General features: G+C 40.6%; 2 protein-coding genes and 1 long non-coding RNA gene across 8 annotated transcripts in view; 1 reads left to right on the top strand and 2 right to left on the bottom strand.

The window, feature by feature from the left end:
- pecam1b (platelet and endothelial cell adhesion molecule 1b) overlaps nucleotides 1–12,172 on the bottom strand; it is a 17,190-nt gene extending 5,018 nt beyond the window's left edge. For 2 of the 6 annotated variants that reach the window (XM_025058656.1, XM_025058655.1), the window contains exons 1-10: nucleotides 11,366–12,172; nucleotides 11,212–11,247; nucleotides 9,649–9,945; nucleotides 8,406–8,687; nucleotides 8,042–8,317; nucleotides 6,980–7,252; nucleotides 6,090–6,377; nucleotides 5,102–5,377; nucleotides 3,694–3,795; nucleotides 3,543–3,573 (exon numbers count right to left, since the gene is read on the bottom strand). In XM_025058656.1, the coding sequence (XP_024914424.1) occupies nucleotides 3,543–3,573; nucleotides 3,694–3,795; nucleotides 5,102–5,377; nucleotides 6,090–6,377; nucleotides 6,980–7,252; nucleotides 8,042–8,317; nucleotides 8,406–8,687; nucleotides 9,649–9,945; nucleotides 11,212–11,247; nucleotides 11,366–11,408 (1,904 nt within the window). In that variant the 5' untranslated portion in view covers nucleotides 11,409–12,172. Of the gene's footprint in view, nucleotides 1–1,353; nucleotides 1,998–3,542; nucleotides 3,574–3,693; nucleotides 3,796–5,101; nucleotides 5,378–6,089; nucleotides 6,378–6,979; nucleotides 7,253–8,041; nucleotides 8,318–8,405; nucleotides 8,688–9,648; nucleotides 9,946–11,211; nucleotides 11,248–11,365 lie in introns of those variants that run through there. The other 4 variants (XM_008317746.3, XR_003050620.1, XM_008317744.3 and 1 more) reach the window with 4 other exon arrangements.
- A 6-nt stretch (nucleotides 12,173–12,178) lies between these two features.
- LOC112487491 (uncharacterized) lies at nucleotides 12,179–14,260 on the top strand. Its single transcript, XR_003050621.1, has 2 exons — nucleotides 12,179–12,327; nucleotides 14,181–14,260. It is a non-coding gene; the product is annotated as an uncharacterized LOC112487491 (long non-coding RNA).
- LOC107989005 (catenin alpha-1-like) lies at nucleotides 12,365–13,570 on the bottom strand. Its single transcript, XM_025058657.1, has 4 exons — nucleotides 13,504–13,570; nucleotides 13,248–13,420; nucleotides 12,919–13,036; nucleotides 12,365–12,832 (listed from the first exon to the last, which is right to left on the bottom strand). Exons 1-4 carry the CDS (start codon nucleotides 13,558–13,560, stop codon nucleotides 12,632–12,634), a joined length of 549 nt encoding a protein of 182 aa, XP_024914425.1. The 5' UTR covers nucleotides 13,561–13,570; the 3' UTR covers nucleotides 12,365–12,631.
- Nucleotides 14,261–17,936: the final 3,676 nt, after the last annotated feature.

Consider the following 17,936-nt stretch of genomic DNA (forward strand, 5'->3'; position numbering starts at 1 on the left):
TTACTGTGGGAAGAATGTGCATTATTTAGCACAAACCAGAACATTATTTAGTTATTATAAACATGTTGTAATAGAGCTAGTGGACTGTTAAGGGTGAACCCCCGCCCTCAATTGCTGAGAACCCCCCCCCCAAGTGGTAGATAATGTGTGGTTGGTCTTAAATAAAATCTTTGGTTCTTATAGAACAAATGATGTAATTAAGACCAGCTGTAAGGGTGTTCAAATAAAAGACCCAGAAACTTATGAAAAAAATGTAAAAACAGACAATGCAAACAAAATTTAACTACCCTTCTGCCTAACATGTGCAGGACCCCTTAGGGGTGTGAACGTTCAGTTGAAGACCGCTACTCTAGACGCTGTAATTGATTTTCATATAAAGCCACTAAAATTATTATAAATGCATCTCATCAGAGATGGTACTGGATGAATTTGCATGACATAACATGAAAAGTTACCAGAAAAGTTTCTGAAGAATGGTTAAAAGTTAGGAAACGAAGCAGAAATGACATGCATGTTCAAGCGGAAAAAACTGAAATGTACAATGACAGCTTAATCAACTTAAAGCAAGAAAACTAATAGTTAGCAGTTATCCAAAGCTAAAAAACACAATAAGTTAAGCACCACAAATAGCACAAAAAAAAAGTCAGGCCTGCAGCCATGTTAGCTGTTAGTTCTAAAAACAGCAGAAATGGCCAGCTAATACAGAATATATTTTTAAATTAGCCATAACAAAATGACGACTTACATAGCAATTTGCCTAATAAAAATAGTTAAATCTACCTAGAAATAGCTGATAGGTTGTGAAAATTTAGCAACGTTAGCATAGAACTAGCTATCTAGCTAGCTCTGTTGCCTTTTGGAAGAGAACTCAAAGTCTGATTTTAATTAACTTTGTAGAAATGTGCGCTTTTTTAAATGTTTTTTGTCATACAAACATACAACTGTTCTGTTTTCCATTAAACTGTAATCTTCTCTTCTACATTTGCCTGTTTATCTGTTTTCAGATAATTTATACAAACTTATACAAGCCGATATCCGATATTGTCCAAACACTTAATTTCCAATCACTGTACAAACCACTGTAGAGTTGCTGGCACCAGCATTCTGCATACAATCCCATGATTAATAAAATTAATTAATTAAATGAGCTGCAATGCTGCCATCTGGTGATTTTCACTTAAATATACAGCCATTTTCCACCAAAACTTTTTTTAGGGCACACATCATATGGCGAACTCCAGGCGTTATCGGGTTTTCATTATCAGAAAAAAAAGTCGATAACGATTCTTAGATATCACAATTATGCTAACATTGGGCTACATCCCTACACAGAACCAGTTTAGTCAGTGCTGGATTTACAAACACCTAAATCTGTGTATATGTTGGTTTTTATTTTTAGTTCGACACCTCGGCATCGGCCAGAGCAGAACAAACAGGGCTGACAGACTACTAAATAAAACCATCATTTTATTCTTCAAGTGTCCTTTCCAAGGAGTCAGTGGATCAACCAAAAATATATACAAACATTTCCTATCACACCAACAGACTGTATATACAAATATGTCTCAATCTACACATTCAGAGAACACCGGACAGACGAAGAGGGGGTGGGAATAAAAAATGAAGGAACAGAGTCAACGACAGCAGGTGTTTAGGTTCTACAGTGGAGGAGGGGAGAGGGAGCAGCGGGTCCAGGTTTGTATCCGGACATCAACACGTCCCTCCGTTTCCTTGAGGAAACTTGTCGGCGTTGCGGAGAGTCCAAAAAAAAAAAAGAAAAAAGAAAAATGAAGAGGAAAAGTGTTTGTCAACTTGATTCGTTTTTAGTTTCGTCCTCTACACTGGTCAAAAATTGAATTCCCACTGCGGAGCGTCTTTATACTGTGGTGAGACACTGTAGCTGCTCCTGTTGCTGATGGCAGCAGGAAATGAGGCCACGCTACCTCGCGTCCCATTGGTCGCTCTCCCCTCCATGCCATTATAGAGTAGCACTGCGTCTGGAAGAAGACGATAGTGAGCGAGCTAAGCAGTTTGAAACAGTGTTCAGTCAAGGCTGTAAACTACAGAAGAATGTTGTACCTCAGGGTTTAGTCTGACCACTGGTGCTACAATAGACTGTCTATAAGAAATGGACGTAGCTATTGACAGAGTTCCACCTTGGAGCCTCACTATTCATACTCATGCTATGACGGTTTTGAAGCCAGAAGTCTACAGATGTTGGCTGCAACCAACCAAGATTTTGATTGGACAGTGCAGCCGTCCACTAGTCCACTGCTCCCGTGTCCACCCTTCAACGGGGTGTCACAAAGAGGAGTCAAACGCCAAACAATTTAACGTAAGATACAACATTTCTAACAGAATGTTCCCGCAACTCCAAGTTGGAGACAGGATTTCCAACAGTCAACTTGACTAGTTTTTGTGTCGAGCTACTCGAACACAATAACGTTAGTCAGATTTCGGTTTGGGGGGTGCCTACGCCTATGTATCCTATTCAGGGAGATGGCCTCAAGGGGAACAGACCTGATACGACCTGAGGCACAGTCAATCAAAGTCAATTGAATTTTGTACCCCAAATCTGAACGCGGTCAACTCTCACTGCAAGAATCTGCTGGTAGTCTGTTCTATCTCTGTGTGAACTTCAAGTCTCTTCAAAATCTGTGACAAAGCCTTTATAGCCTGACCCTAGATTTATTTGATGTCACATGGTCCAGTGAGTCATTTCCACTTCGTCTCCGCAGCATCACTTTTGCACGATAACGGCTAAGTCCATATCTTACGTCAAGGCTACGTAAACTACATCTACAAAATCTAAACATCAAACAGTGCTCATGCAAAAAAAAAAAACACACACACAAATTAATAGACTTTGTGCATGCACACAAACCCAATGTCACATGAAGGTCAAGAACCATCATGCACAATGGAGCATTAGGACCACAGTTATGACAATGAGATGTTGGGGATTTTAGGAGACATGCTGTTACTGCTGATGAGTTAATGACATGTGAGGACAGGAATGGACACATGGAGCAAGGCAGGATTTATTTTTTAAAATCCCTATTAAATATGTCTTGTTTTTTAATCGTTTAGTTTCAGCACAATTAGAAGAACTTTATTTTTGGAAAATATTCCGTTTTTCTGGTCCCAATAGAGTACAGCTATGGTATATTGATTATATCTGTCTATGGTTTTTCGAGAGCAGCATCAAGCCTGGTCAACAGTAAACAGTTTCAACATCCAAATAAAACTGCAGAAATATGTTTCTTAATGAATGTTAAACGAATGAATTAAAAAGTCCGCAATTTGGAAACAATGTCAAATGGGTTTTTTTAAAACCTTTTACAGCACAATGTCAAATGTTTTTTTGTTTTTTTTTAAACCTTTCACAGCACCTTTTTGGTTAAAAACGTGACTAAACATTAAGTTCTCTCTTTATTTATCTATATATTTTGATCGCTTAGTTTTTCCTGACCCTAAAAATGCACAATAAGCAGCATGACAGGCTCAAAAAGACGCTACGGCAAGTGATCGAGCAAACTCACTCTGACAACTCAGCATCTGCTTCTTTTTTACCTACAACCAGAGAGGAGAAATGAGAGGAGCAGGAGGTGGAAGAGGCTAAGGATAAAAAGGGTTTCATACATAGTCAGACATAAGAAGTCTGAGCTGCTGGAGGACTGTAGGTCTCTCTACCTCTCTTGGACTTGAAGTACAGCACACAGCCCAGCACCAGCAGGGACAGCACCACCAGACAAATCCCACCGATCAGCGCTTTCTTCCACAACGCCATCTGAACTGTGGAGACACAGAGGAAGACAAGGAGGGAACTGTTATGTAAGGTCAACGTTCGGTCAATGACAGAGAAGAAGACTTCCAGGAAGTACGTGTTTAGAACAAGAGTTTTCAATAGTCCGCAGTATTGGGCCAGATACATTTAAATACCTGTACTGTCCCTAGAAGACAAGCGGTGATTCATTGACCTAATACTCTGTCAAGGACATTTTACCGCAGCCAGTTCAGTGTAAGGTCTGAGGGTTTTCTTTCTTACCAGTTTGTGGGTGGCTAGCATTAAGGCCTGTGCGATTTTAATCTTCTAGGAATCTTATAGGACCACTGCATTGACACACTGTGACGATGATCTAATACACTTTGGTATGGGGCCAAGTTTGAAGTGTGCAGATTGTACAATGAACATATACTGAATTGCAGGTTTACAATGACATCAATATACTACATCATCAGCATATGTCCTCCATCTTTACCATGGTTACGGAACCTGTTCAGGAGAAAACCGAAACTGTACATTTGTTCGGGTTTAGCGGCAGTTTCTATTGTGTAATTTCCTGCATCATTTGTATTGGCTAATTAGTAGGAGTAGATTTTAGCAGCTGTCAATCTGTTTTTATTTCGCTTTATGTCAGCTTATCTTGGTTGCAAGATGGCGTTGTCCCTTAACCTGTCTCAGCGCGATGTGAGACTACGGTTTCGGAGCTAGGACCAAAGAAAGGCTTTCGCCTGGGACAGTCCAAAATTGCACAGCGTATAACAGTTATTACACATTGTCTACTGTCAGCAGTATATTGGTGAGAAGGGAGCAGTTTCTATCATTCACTGGTTCTTTGTGTCCTAATTAACAATTGATGCTATTAAGCCAGGAACCACACCTATCACCAGGGGCTGTGGACCCCAGGCTGGATAGTTAGTAGTGGACTAATGCTAAAGAAAAGGCTCTAGCAGTAGCTGGTACTGGTCTGTGAAATAGGTCAAGCTCATGTTAGGTGATATAAAACTGAAACTAGAAAAAAATAGACTTTTTATCTACAGTACAAATAAAAATGAGCCATAATCAAATAAACGACAGACAAAAGGCTGCAGTTAAGACCAGGGCTCCCCAACCCCCGGTCCGGGGACCGGTGCCAGTCCGTAGGTCATTTGGTACCGGGCCACAGTGTGTGTGCCACAGTTTACACCTGATTAGTTTGACTTGGGGCTGGAACCACTGACAGACCGTTCTTCTACCGTGTGCCACTGTCAGATTTCAAAACAAACAATACAAAGTACTTATGAAGTTCTGTATATTTTAAATACCAATCAGTCTCACCCTCTACTGTGACCCTCTCACTGAACACATTGTTGGCCTGGTTGATGGCCTCGCAGTAGTACGTGCCGCCGTGTCCTTTGGTCAGCTCGTTCACACGGTAGTGTGTGTGGTTTATGTTGGAGGTGGTGGTGAACTTCGGCTGTTCGTCTCCAACGCGGTAGAACTTGAAAGTGACGGGCGGTGAGCCTTTAGTGCCACATATGAGGTAGAGCTGATCGCCCTCTGAGACCTCTGCAAGCTCCGGGAGGATGGTCAAGGTGGGCTCCGTCAGAGGCACTGAAAGATGGAGCAGATATATAAATATAGTGATATATAAAAATAGGAAATTGCCCTTTTTAAACCAAAAAAAACTCCCATTAAAAAATATACTATACTATGTATGAATATAATTTTCATAAAATCATTTGCAGTTTGCTACTATTTTTTTTAAAATTTTGCTAACATTAGCATCTTTTGTGTAGCATTTTTTTTCTGATTTCAAACTATTGGCTTAGCTGACCTGACTCTGGCTTTAAGGTTTAATTGATATTAAGAAACATTTCATACTTTGTGGCCATTTCTGGACTAATTAAATTTCAGTCAAACAATTCTTTTAGTAAGCTAAGTTTAGCAAAGATATAGCTTTTTTTTGCTACCTTATGGCTTGAATCTGAGTTTTGTTAGCATTGGGGTAAATTGCTTTTTTTGGCTAGGTTTAGTTTTTTAGACGCATACTTTTTCATGAGCTATTTTACTTTTTGTTAATATTTAGCTACTAATGTTTAGCTGTAAACATTAGTTTCTACCATGCTAATTCCGTCTTAAATATAAACAATAGCAATAAACAATTAACACTGATTAATTAAATATATCCCCATCAATAGACATCAAAGACTGCCAAAACAAAAAAAAACAAAAAAAGTATGTCAGTTAATCCACTGATCTGCTGCATGAGATAATTTGTTAACTTGTATAATATATAAATATGGTAGCAGTGAATAAATGTTACCTATGACGGTAGCGTTGAGCCTCTTGCTGAGCGGGTCTTGTGTTATTTTGAGATTATTCTTGGCCTCACACATGAACTTGTTTATTTCTTCAGGTCGCCGAATGGTGACTTTGAAGCGAGCCTGCTCTTTGGGCAGCCAGACGGTGGTGGTGTTCAAGGGCTCGTAATCCCACAGCAAGGTGTAGTTTATCGGATAACTGCCAATGTCGGAATGACAGAGGATCTCAAACGGTTCTCCCAGGACTGCCCTGCCTTGAACAACTGAGATCTTGGGAATGGAGACTAAAACTGAAAAACAAATGACCCAAGGTAAATAAATGTATGCAGTAACTGACTGACTACAACAGCTTTCAGGTCAAAAGCCCTGATCAGTTTTAAGAAGTTAGTTAAAAGGTAGAAGTAAAACTTAAATTAAAATCAGCAAAAATAGCAACAAATTAGAAAAAAAGTCAAATAAAAATAGTAGAAAATATTAGCTAAATAAAGGGAAAAAAAACAGGATAGAAACAAATCTTTCTATCCATTTATCTAGCTATCTAAATGCTTATTGAAAGTATTAGCACAGGATAGAAAATACATAATAATAGCCAAAAATATGCTATACCTAAGAATCCCACTTTAGCTAGCAGAAAAAAAAAGTCAGCAATAACCTAAATGTTAGCAAAAAAAGTTGAGAAGTTTGAGAAGATCGATTAGAACTGGCTAAGATATGCTATTTTCTATTTGTAAAATAGTCAAACTACTATTCAGACAAAACAAACAAAAAAAAAAATTACCAAAATGGAACACAGAATGATTGCATTAAAACTATATATTTTTATTATTTTTCTAGGCCGCACTGGTGATACCTTCATGTACATATTTGTTTACATGTCAGAGACTCTTCCTACCTTTCGGTTTTACGCTCAGTGTAGCACTGTACTTGGTGATGCCTTTGGCCTGAGCCACACAGGTGTAGTTGAACTCATACATCATGGTTTTACCAGAAAATACTCCAGGCTTGGTGGAGGTCAACAGAAAGTTGGGCGGCTCCAGACTGTAGGTCACATTCTCCCTGTTGATCCGCTCAGACGCTACCTTCTCACTATTGCAGGTCAGTGACATGTCTTCCCTTTGGAAGACGACAGTGGGAGACATGGTGATGGTGGGTGTTGAAAACAACTCTGTGGACAGGCCGCAGAGAAAACACAGGTCAAACATTCCAAAGAAACAGTTTATACATTTATTGAAGGCAGGGATTCAAACCCACGGTCAAGGTTTGGTCAATGTTTTTTTTGTGACTGGGAGACAACCAGAAAAAACCTACACAAAGGATCATCATCACTGGGATTGAACCAGTGACCTCTTTTAGGAGAGCACTGGCCGATCTACTATCGTGCGGCCCTTTCTTGGTTTGTATTAGAGAACACTTTTTGAAAACCCTAACCCTAACCCTAACCCAAACAGTCAAAATAAACAATTTGGTTACACCAGACTAAAACAGCTGGTGTGAAGGCAGGTTTTGATGGAGAACTTGATTGTAGACTGGGTCATTTTGGATGAATGTTGTCTGAGATGTAGCCCAAGAAACAGAAACAACCTACAGAGTCAAAATTTAAACTTCTATAACAATGGTTCATTCAGAATGTTAGAGCATGGTTTAAAAAATATATCTAATATATATATATATACATATACACATACAAATATATATATACATATATACATACAAATATATACATAAATATACATATCTAGATACCTGAACTGGACTGGACTAAGACAGATTGACAGTGGACTGTAGTACACTTGACTGGACTGGTCTAAACTGAACTGAACTGGATTAAACAGGACCGGCCTAGACTTGATTGAACCTAAAACCTAAAAAGATTAAATTAAATTGGACCGAACAGGTCTTTGGAGGCGTAAGGATGAAAGAAGAAAAACGGGAGGTTTTTCCCCATCGTACTCACCGGTCACTGGGACCATCTTCGTCGTGACTTTTGCTACAGTCCCTATCTCTAGTCTACACTCAAAATCCATAGGATCCTCCGCCAGTGCCACCGTGCTGTAGTTGACTTTGGTATCTCCACTGCTGAGCAGCCTGGTCCCTTGGCTCAGGTATAGATAGATCGGAGCAGTACTAGGATTGAACGCCATGTTTCTGATGGTGCATGTGATGCTGAGAACGTCTCCCTCGTAGATCCTGGACTGAGGGTAGATCTCCAGAACTGGTGTGATGGACATCTCTAAGACAAAGAAGCCGTTGAAGATTAGTTTCCCTTTGGAGTCCGACACCTTTAAACATCGGTATCGTAATAAGGAGACATACAGTACCTTTGACCGAAACAGTGATCGTGTTGCTCTCCTCGGACTTGAAGGAGTCGGGCATCATCAGGACGGAATAGGTGCAGTGCACTTTGTGGTAGCCGACGCTACTGAAGCGAAGCTTGAATTCTACCTCGGTGGAGTTGACCAGTTTCTCCTCGATGATTTTGGAGTCTACATCCAAGATGAAAAAAATGAAGCCCGTCTCACCTGGTGCCGTGCAGCGAGCTGTGACGTCTTCACCTTCACTGACAACACCCTTGTTGAGGTGAAGAGTTGGTTTTGATAGACCTGGAAAAAGAAAATAAATGGTCAATAAGTTCTGACGTTATGGTTTTAGTTGCCCCTTCGCTTTGAAGCTTATTATAGAAAGGGCTGGAACTGGACACAACAGGATTGAACTAGACTGGACTGTAGTCTATCGAAGTCAAGTGGTCAACTGGGGAATTGCAACGAGGTATGCAATACAGGCAATTGTCCTAAGACCCCGAGCTAGGAGGGGCCCCAACAGACCTCTTGTCTAGGGTTGCCACATCTGACACAAAAAGATGTTTTTGAAAGAGTCTGGCTTTAATCACCAAAACATGTTTAGGTATGTCTCTTGTCAAGAGTTGAACTATATTACCTTTGATTTCTAACGTCAACATTCTAAAACAGGGCAAACTTTTTGACTCGTGGGCCACATTAGTCCTAAAATTGAACGGGGGGCCGGGTCAGGAGCAAATAGATAGATTGTGCGTGTGAACTAAGATAAATGACATGTAAAAGTCATGCACAAAGACTAAAAAAAAAAAAAAGTGCTTTTATCATTTTCTACGCCACCTATTAGAAAACGTAGGTATTACAGGTTTTTATCATTTTCTACGCCACCTATTAGGAAAACATAGGTATTACAGGGAAAAGGCAAAGTATAATGATAATATAAATAAATTATATAATTTGGAAAAGTTTGGCGAGCCAGATTAAAAAGCTGAACGGGCCACATCCGGCCCCCGGGCCTTAGTTTGCTCATGCCTGTTCTAAAATCGAGTAAAACATCAATTGTTTTGAATGAAAACACCTTTCTTCAATATGCCAAAAACTGATGAGGCAGTTGAACCCCTAATGGAACCTCGGGAGGGAATAACCTTTAACATTTGTCCATTTGTTCCTTAGTTTACTGCAATATGCACTCTTACCACCAGATGTCACTAATACTTCTGCTCAGACCTGTCATCCAGAGTCTAACTGGCCAGTATGGTCAGATACCTGCCTGTTACCGTTAGCTTGGTAGCATCACTCTGCATGTTCTTGCCCTCGATGTTGATTGCGCACTTGTATTTCCCAGTGTTGGAGACTCTGGCGTCAGGCAGCAGGTACAGCAGATCCTCCGAGGTGATGGTGTTCTTGGTGTAGATGTTGTTGCTGCCCTGGTATATGCTATACTTTCGGTTGAGGGGCTCCTGTCCCGAGCTGCTAACCACGGCCGTACATCTGATGGTCACATTGGTACCGCGGGGAACTTCAGCGCTGGGCTCCACAGACAGGGTGATGTTCCTTATCGTGAACGCTGAAGAGGGCGGATTAAAAATAACATTTGAATGAAAATGATGAGCAGGTTTGCAGCAGATATAAAATAGCACTGTCTCTGAAACGCACCCCCTAACCATCACAGAACCTCCTTCAGTTTTTCTTGTTCATTTCTGAACATCCACACAGCGTACGTTTCTCCTCATGACATTGAATACTGGTATTCAAACTGTGGTTCATTAGTCCCTGTCAGTTGCCATTTTTCTCTGTTTGCATTTGTGAGGTATGTTTTTAAGCAGTTTCTCTTAAAAAGAATATGATGATTTATGAGAAAACATTCTTGTATAAATGAAAGATTTGGAAATATTTCTCAGATCCTGGGATAACATTTCACACTGGATTCTTTCTTCTGTTTTTACCTTGTATTTTTACATTTTTTGACAACTGCGGAAGTACCAGGGGAAAAACAAAAAATACAATATATAAAAACTACATTCTATTAGAAATCTTCATGGCAAATAAAAGATTCTTGAAATAACTCACCAAAACAAAAAATATAGTGTTAATATACTTCATTCAATTAAAAATATATTTCAGTTTGTATATTTTAATGAAAATCAAAAACATTTACAAAATTCTGACTAGTATTTAAATTTGTTTTAAGTCTATGAGGTTGAACTGTTTAGATACTATCTTGATAATATAGGTATTACAATAGTATTATAGTATTTTAGGTATTATTGATTAGTTTTTGTTGATAATTAATAAAAAAATAAATAGGAAAAAGCAGGCTTTTCCTGTGAAGCCTGTAAAAAATGAGAGGTAATTTTATAAATTCTGAACCTGGAACTGAAAACCACTTTTTTGACAAAATTTGATTATAAATATCGTGACGTTTCTCTACGTTTAAGGAATATTACAATTTATCCCATCCATCCATCCGTCACCATTTCATCTTTTTTCCTTAAACTACTACTTTAATGAGATCCTTGATATTTTTTCAGCCTCCTTCATCTGTGCTGACCGTCTCAGCGCTAACTTAACTCTGCCTTTAGTCCTGTAGTCGCCCGTTTGGCCTCAGACTCTCCTCCAGCTGATCTGCACTGACTCATGTCTTCCAGGTCCAGTGCAGTGCTGAGGACAGGCGTGTGATACTTCCTGCTGCAGCTTTTCCACCACAACACATGAGAAAACCTGTGATAAGACGTTCCCACTCTCTCCTCCCAAACACTACACCTCTCTTTTCACCCAATAAGTATTTCTGCAACCACTGACGGTCAAAGGTACAAGAAACGTTTCTACTTACATCTCTGTGCATCCACCACTGACCCAGGATGGAAGTCTTGGGAGGAGATAAGAAAAACACCAGATTAGAGACAAATCTGCAAAATTCTTTCCTAATCAAAATACAAATAAATCCAGAGCTCCTACAGAAGAAGGTCAGAGGTCGGGAATCTTACAGCTGGACAGGAGCATGGAAGTGAGCAGCGGTAGGAGAACCATTCTGTCTGATTTTCACCGAGGTGGAGCTGCCAGAGGGTCGAAGGCACCAAGTGACTGGTGACAAGCCTGGATTATGCGACTGAGTTTGTGGGGTTTGAATATCTGGAGTTCAGTGGCGAGTGGGCGTGACAGATTCTAAGGTGGCGCTCTACCTCGGCCACTCACCAAACAGTCAGTGTTGGTGGTTATCACTATGAGCAGTCATGGACTTGGCTTAATTTGACAGGAAGTGAGTGTTGTTTCCTCAGGATGTCCATGCCGCCCAGCTCTTCGCTGTTGTGGAATGTTCTCTCTTCTGGTCTATTCGAGCATGTGTGTGTGTGTGTGTTAGACACAACACAACACTGTACTGCTTGATCACTGTGCAACACTGAACTGAACAAATAGAGATACCAAAAAAAAAAAGACTCCAAAAAAAAGGCACAAAAAAAAAGAGGAAACATTGTTTGGGAGAAGAACGACTCCTCAGGTGAAGGGTAAATCTGAGCTCAGGGTGAAATGTGTCTTAAAGAAATGTACTTTCTCAAAGAGGTTTTCAATCTTTATCGAACTGCATGTGGTCCTTCAGTTTATAATCTTCTTCGAGGCTAATTCTAATCAGAGTCTAAATCTGTCGGCAGGATGCTGATAACAAACATTATGTGAAAAAACAAACAAACATGGGTGACACATGAATACAGTGGTCCCTCTCCTATCGCGGTAGTTCTGTTCCGAGACCCACCGCGAAGTAGTGGCGAGATAGTTATTATATTATTGACGTATATATTTACCTTTCACGAAGCTCCCACACGATTATATAGACAGTAGAGTTGTATAGTGGAAACATAAGACATACATATTACGTAAATAAATTAAATACACGACGTGGCGGAGGTTAGCGTTCAGCTGCAGGAGGGAGAGCACGGGAGTGGCGACGCAGGTGCAGCTCCGGACGCAGGGGAGCGCTGTTGGGGGAATCAAGTAATCAAGTTTCCTACCCATGGAAATTTCCTACCCGAGTTAACTGCGCATGCGTACATCGGCCAATTTGCGACTGCAAACAATACATAGTTTTCTGCAGGTTAGGAAATTTCCATGGGTGGCATGGAACTTCAGAACACCGGCCTTGGCTATTGGTTAATTAAAAAAATACAGCCAGATGTGTAAAACATTAACTCTACAAAACGTTCCATGTCTCTCTCCATCTTTTTTGAACTCTCCATCTTGTTTAATTCCCCACTAAACTAGAAACGACCACCATGCACATCAACTGGTGGGGCCAGACTGGGTGCTAGGGGGTGGGAGGAAGTCTTTCTCAAACCCAGCTCATCAGTTTCTGGGTTGGAGGTCTGCTGTGCTCGGTGCAGCTCCAGGTTTCTCCTCCACTGGAAACACAGCGCTGTGGCCTCTGCTCCATCAGAGTGTGGTTCTGGCTGTTTTAAACCCTTGAAAACAACAACAGAACAGTTTTTGTTAGACATTAGGGAACTCTGGGGTCAGTAAAAGACATGTTATAATGAGTTGTATTTACCGTGATGCAGGCGGTCTCTGCAGCACGGACGCCACGCAGGACGATTTGGAGGAGATTCTGTGTATTCTTCACAAGGATCTCATCGGATGATTTGCTTCCAGGTGTTACGGCATTTACGCTAAGTGAACAGAAGATATGATTTCAGAAAATGTTTATTTTCCTCAAACTTGTTTAACTCAGGGGTCTGCAACCTTATCTAGTAAAATTACTTCACTTTTTAAACACATACATAGAGCAAGGACTGTGTTGCTGCCGCTACCTGCGGTGCTATGAAAAAAACAGGAGATAAGAGACACAGGTTGCAGAGCTCTGGTCAAAAGCCTCCTGACCTGGAGATGATGTTCAGCTGGTTTGTGATGGTCAGAATCTGCTCAACAATAAGGGACAGTTCAACCATACATTGTTTGTCCAAGCAGTGGTTAGCAATGACTCTAATGAACTGGGTCAGTGATTGGCTGTTGGAGATGACGTCTTTGGCTGCAGTGACAAACGCCTCTTTATTCTGAAAGAGAAACAAATGTGGAAAAGTAGTGAGAATAAATAATGAGCCAAAGATGATAAACAGTGCCCTCTAATGGTCCTTACCGGTATTGGGCCTTTCTTCCTCAAGTACTGGGTCATGTAACATATTATGTCAGCCATTTTCCTGGTCACCTGGAAACAAACATGGGTGACACATGAATACAGTGGTCCCTATCCTATCGCGGTAGTTCTGTTCCGAGACTCACCGCGAAGTAGTGGCGAGATAGTTATTATATTATTGACGTATATATTTACCTTTCACGAAGCTCCCACACGATTATATAGACAGTAGAGTTGTATAGTGGAAACACAAGACATACATATTACGTAAATAAATTAAATACACGACGTGGCGGAGGTTAGCGTTCAGCTGCAGGAGGGAAAGCGCAATTGGAGTAATCAAGGGACCAAGGAGAGTGAATACTGACACAGACGACGGCTCATAATAAAAAAAGTACATGAAAAAAACAAAAAACAAACATGGGTGACACATGAATACAGTGGTCCCTCTCCTATCGCGGTAGTTCTGTTCCGAGACCCACCGCGAAGTAGTGGCGAGATAGTTATTATATTATTGACGTATATATTTACCTTTCACGAAGCTCCCACACGATTATATAGACGGTAGAGTTGTATAGTGGAAACATAAGACATACATATTACGTAAATAAATTAAATACACGACGTGGCGGAGGTTAGCGTTCAGCTGCAGGAGGGAGAGCGCGGGAGTGGTGACGCAGGTGAGCGTAATTGGACTAATCAAGGGACCAAGGAGAGTGAATACTGACCCAGACGGACGGCTCATAATAAAAAAAGTACATGAAATAATTATTAATTAAAGTTAAAGATGCATTTTCAGTATGACTCTACACATTTTTGACATTTTTCTAAGTAAAAATCGCCGAATTTGAGTATTTCGCGATCAAATACAGGCAGAAGTCCCGGATGCAGCAGTGGAGAACTGTGCCTCATACCCGACTGCACGATCCAATAGAACCTGGGTCACGTGACGCGTGTTCGTTTCTGTTCCTCAGCATATCACCAATATGAACTTTACAGAAATATTAGTTCTACAGTCTGTGTAATGTCTTTAATGTACTGTATGTGCGAGAGAGCTGTTTCTGCTGATCGTACAAGAAAGTGCAGAGAAAAGTCAGCAGGGAATGCAGTCAGTACTCATCCCACCACAAGGGGGCGTCTGAAGGTCAACATTTAATTTGTGCTGCACTCCATCTCTATACTCTAATTTGTTTACAGTAAGTTTTGAATTTCTTAGATACAAAAAGGATGCGCTGTCCATTTGTATAAAAGAAACGTTCTTTGTAGGACAAATATGTTCCTGTGTATATGTTTGTGTTGGTGTCAGTCTCATTAAAAGAGGAATGCTGATGAGATATGAAGCATTACCAGGTGCATTCATTTATTTTTTTGCTATATTTTTATTGTTATTCTATAGGTTAGAAAATGTTTTTTACCATGAAAATAATGAAAATATTGTAAATTAAATTGTTTTACCGTAAAATACCTCGAAACTCGCGAGACTGGAATAAAAATAATAACGTGATGTTCTGAGGGAGTGAAAGGAGAACCGCGACATAGAGAAGAAACACTGTACTATCAATGTATTCAGAAAAGTGAGTAAATGTCAGAATTTGGATTCGGCTTAAACTATTAAAATCTTTAATCTGACTTTCACGGAGCAGCTGTGGATTAATCATGATTAATCGTAATCACCAAATGGATGTCTATCAAAAAGAAAGTTTCACTAAAGTGAAACTTCTTTTTCTGTACGATGATGATGTCTGTGTTTCACACCTGTCTTTATTTGTCACTGATCCAAATGACAGAATTAGTCAATTGTATTTTTTATATCAAAACTAAAAAATAGCTCCACAGAGTGGGCGGATTTGGTACTGTTCATGTGGCCAAACACACGAGTGGTCCAAGAACCTGTTCAAACCAACGGAGATGAGCAATGAAACAAAGCGTCGACTGCAGAAAAATCCACAGCAGACACACTTTGGTGATGTATTTGGTTTATTTCACAGACTTCATCTCCTGTCTCATAAACCACAGTCAGCAGAGCAGTCAAAGGTCACCGGGAGACAAATCTGATTGTTTTCAATCTTTCTTTCTCTCTACTTTAAGCCTTTTTCTTCTTCTTCTCCTGATCTAAAATGTTAGAAATCAAAACATGATGCTGAGGGACGTGTGGACGACTGAGCAGCATTAGCATTAGCAGCAGCAGCTGCAGTAGAATCCTGGGAAACAGCTCAGTGACAAGGAGGGACAACTGCAACCGTCTGCACACTGTTGGTTACCACTTTGTTTCAAGTTCATGGTTGCAGGATTTAATAGGGGGACAGAGCTCATCACGTCTGATAATGAGGATGCGAAGTCACGGGTGTAGCAGGAAAACAAAACGAGAGGGAGCGCGACTGTTGGTGACGCTGTGGTCGGCTTTTCACAACACAATACCAGCAGAATTAAAAACAGAAAAAAATAAAGAAAAAAACCACCAAGAGAAATAAAAACAGACAAAGTTGCAGCCGCTCCACCTTAAAAAGTTCTGATTGTGCTCATAATGATGCTGCACAAAAAGAAAAAAAACATGCAAATAAAAGGTATCTCCACTAAACCAAGTTGGCGAAACCAGAGTGGTGAAGTCACTCAGTTCAACATGCTACAGCTTTGACACCTCCACCTTTGTTAAAAAAAAGAAGAAAAAAAAAGCAACAGCATTTGATTCAAAATTCAACCCAATTTAAAAAAGAAATCATGGATAAAAAAAACAAAATAAAATCAAACTCAAGAGGTCACATGACCTATGAACTCAGTGAAGCTGCTGTAGACGGCGTCTGGACCATAGACCGTATATAAAAGACTTTTTTTTAATTTAACCAAATTTTAGAGGTGATAAATTGAACATCTGTGGCTAACACCTCATGATTAACTAATTAAACAAATACTTTGATTTTTCAAGGGTTAAACTGTCACCCTCCAATGGTCTGAAAAGTCATTTGACAGAAAAATTAAAATGACTTGAAATTTGCGGGATTTTTAATGATGACCAGGTCTCTGGGATCGACAGGAAGAATCATTCAAATTAAATTCTTCCCTGATTTCAGATGTGGATATTCCATCCATAGAACCTACATCGAGGTTTGTGAGAACAGGTTGTAGACTCTGGTGGAACCGAGAAGATCTTGAAAAAGTAACTCTGTATCAATGATGTCATATAGCTTTTTTTTTTTTAGTTTTCACCACCAGCTACACGTCTTCTTCAGACAAAGTTCGACTCCATTTGTAGGAAAACAGAACAAGGATGAGCTGAAAAGCCAACATCCAACACGAGGTCAGGTCAAGTCCCTTACTGACACTAGTCAGGCTTCTTACGTACCATCCACAACCTTACTTTAATTTCTAGTTTCAACTAAATGGGATCAGAATACAAACTTAATATCCCATTAGTTAGGAGAAGATCTGAAATAATCCAGCAGGGACCATCGATGTTCCAGAAGAACATTTGGGAATGTCATAAACATAGCCTCATTTACCTTTAGATTTCCAGAGTTTTCCCCACCCCTACCTACAGTCTATGGTTCCACCATGTGAAGCTCCAGGTGCATGAAAACTAAAGCAACAATAGCAGCTGCAGCTCTGTAGGCGCTGCTCTTGGACACAAGACGATGTGTTACCGTTCATACTGAAGGTGATCTCTGGTGATTCTTTAGCTTCCAGGTTAAATCCTGGACAGCTTTATTGCTCTGCAGGGCAGCAGGTTGCCGTAGATAAACGTTGATCTTCTCTCACTCTCTGTGTTAAATATAGGATGAAATCTTAGACTGGAACAAACAGTCTTAAAAAAAAAAAAAAAAAACATGCACGCACTCGAGCCAGAAAAGCATGGAGAGGCGATTATGTTTGGCACACTGGGGTGAAAGAAGCAATAAAGAGGAGGAGAAGAAGGAGGAGCAAAGAGGAGGAGAGGTCAAGTGATGGGAGCAGGCACCAAGTCCAAGGTGGGAATGGCCCACGGTTGGAGCGGATCTGTGCTATAATCCATTATAACACACACACACACACACACACACAAACACACACACTCTGTGCCCCCTCTGCAGGGACAGACTAAGCCCAGTCCATCTCTGGGTGTGTCCTCAAAAACCGGACGCAGAAAAGTAGCAAAACTCTGCGTCTTTTGGTTGAGAGTTGGGCGTTAAAATAAACACACACACACACACACACATTTCCAAACACACACGTATATACACACGCCAGGGTCCAGCAAAGTTTTCCTGCATCAGTATATGTGTTTTAACTGTGTTGTCCACCGAGGGGCGCTCCACCCTCCCGTCTCTTCATCCATCTATCCAGCTTCGTACTTGTTTCGAGGGAGGGAGGCTCACAGTTTGTTTAGGTAGTGATGCTCGCTGAGCAGGAGGAGGAGGAGGAGGAGGGAGGAAAGGGGGAGAGGGGGAGGCATAGCCTCAGGG

The sequence above is a fragment of the Cynoglossus semilaevis genome, chromosome 9 (genome assembly GCF_000523025.1).
Source record: "Cynoglossus semilaevis isolate Cse_v1.0 chromosome 9, Cse_v1.0, whole genome shotgun sequence".
NCBI lineage: Eukaryota > Metazoa > Chordata > Actinopteri > Pleuronectiformes > Cynoglossidae > Cynoglossus > Cynoglossus semilaevis.

Excerpts from the sequence above, each read along its gene's own strand:
- LOC107989005 (XM_025058657.1), bottom strand. The coding sequence starts at position 13,560 with ATGGCTGACATAATATGTTACATGACCCAGTACTTGAGGAAGAAAGGC. Across the intron at positions 13,421-13,503 it reads GGAAGAAAGGCCCAATACCG|AATAAAGAGGCGTTTGTCAC; the intron begins GTAAGGACCATT and ends TTTCTCTTTCAG. Across the intron at positions 13,037-13,247 it reads CAGCTGAACATCATCTCCAG|CGTAAATGCCGTAACACCTG; the intron begins GTCAGGAGGCTT and ends CTGTTCACTTAG.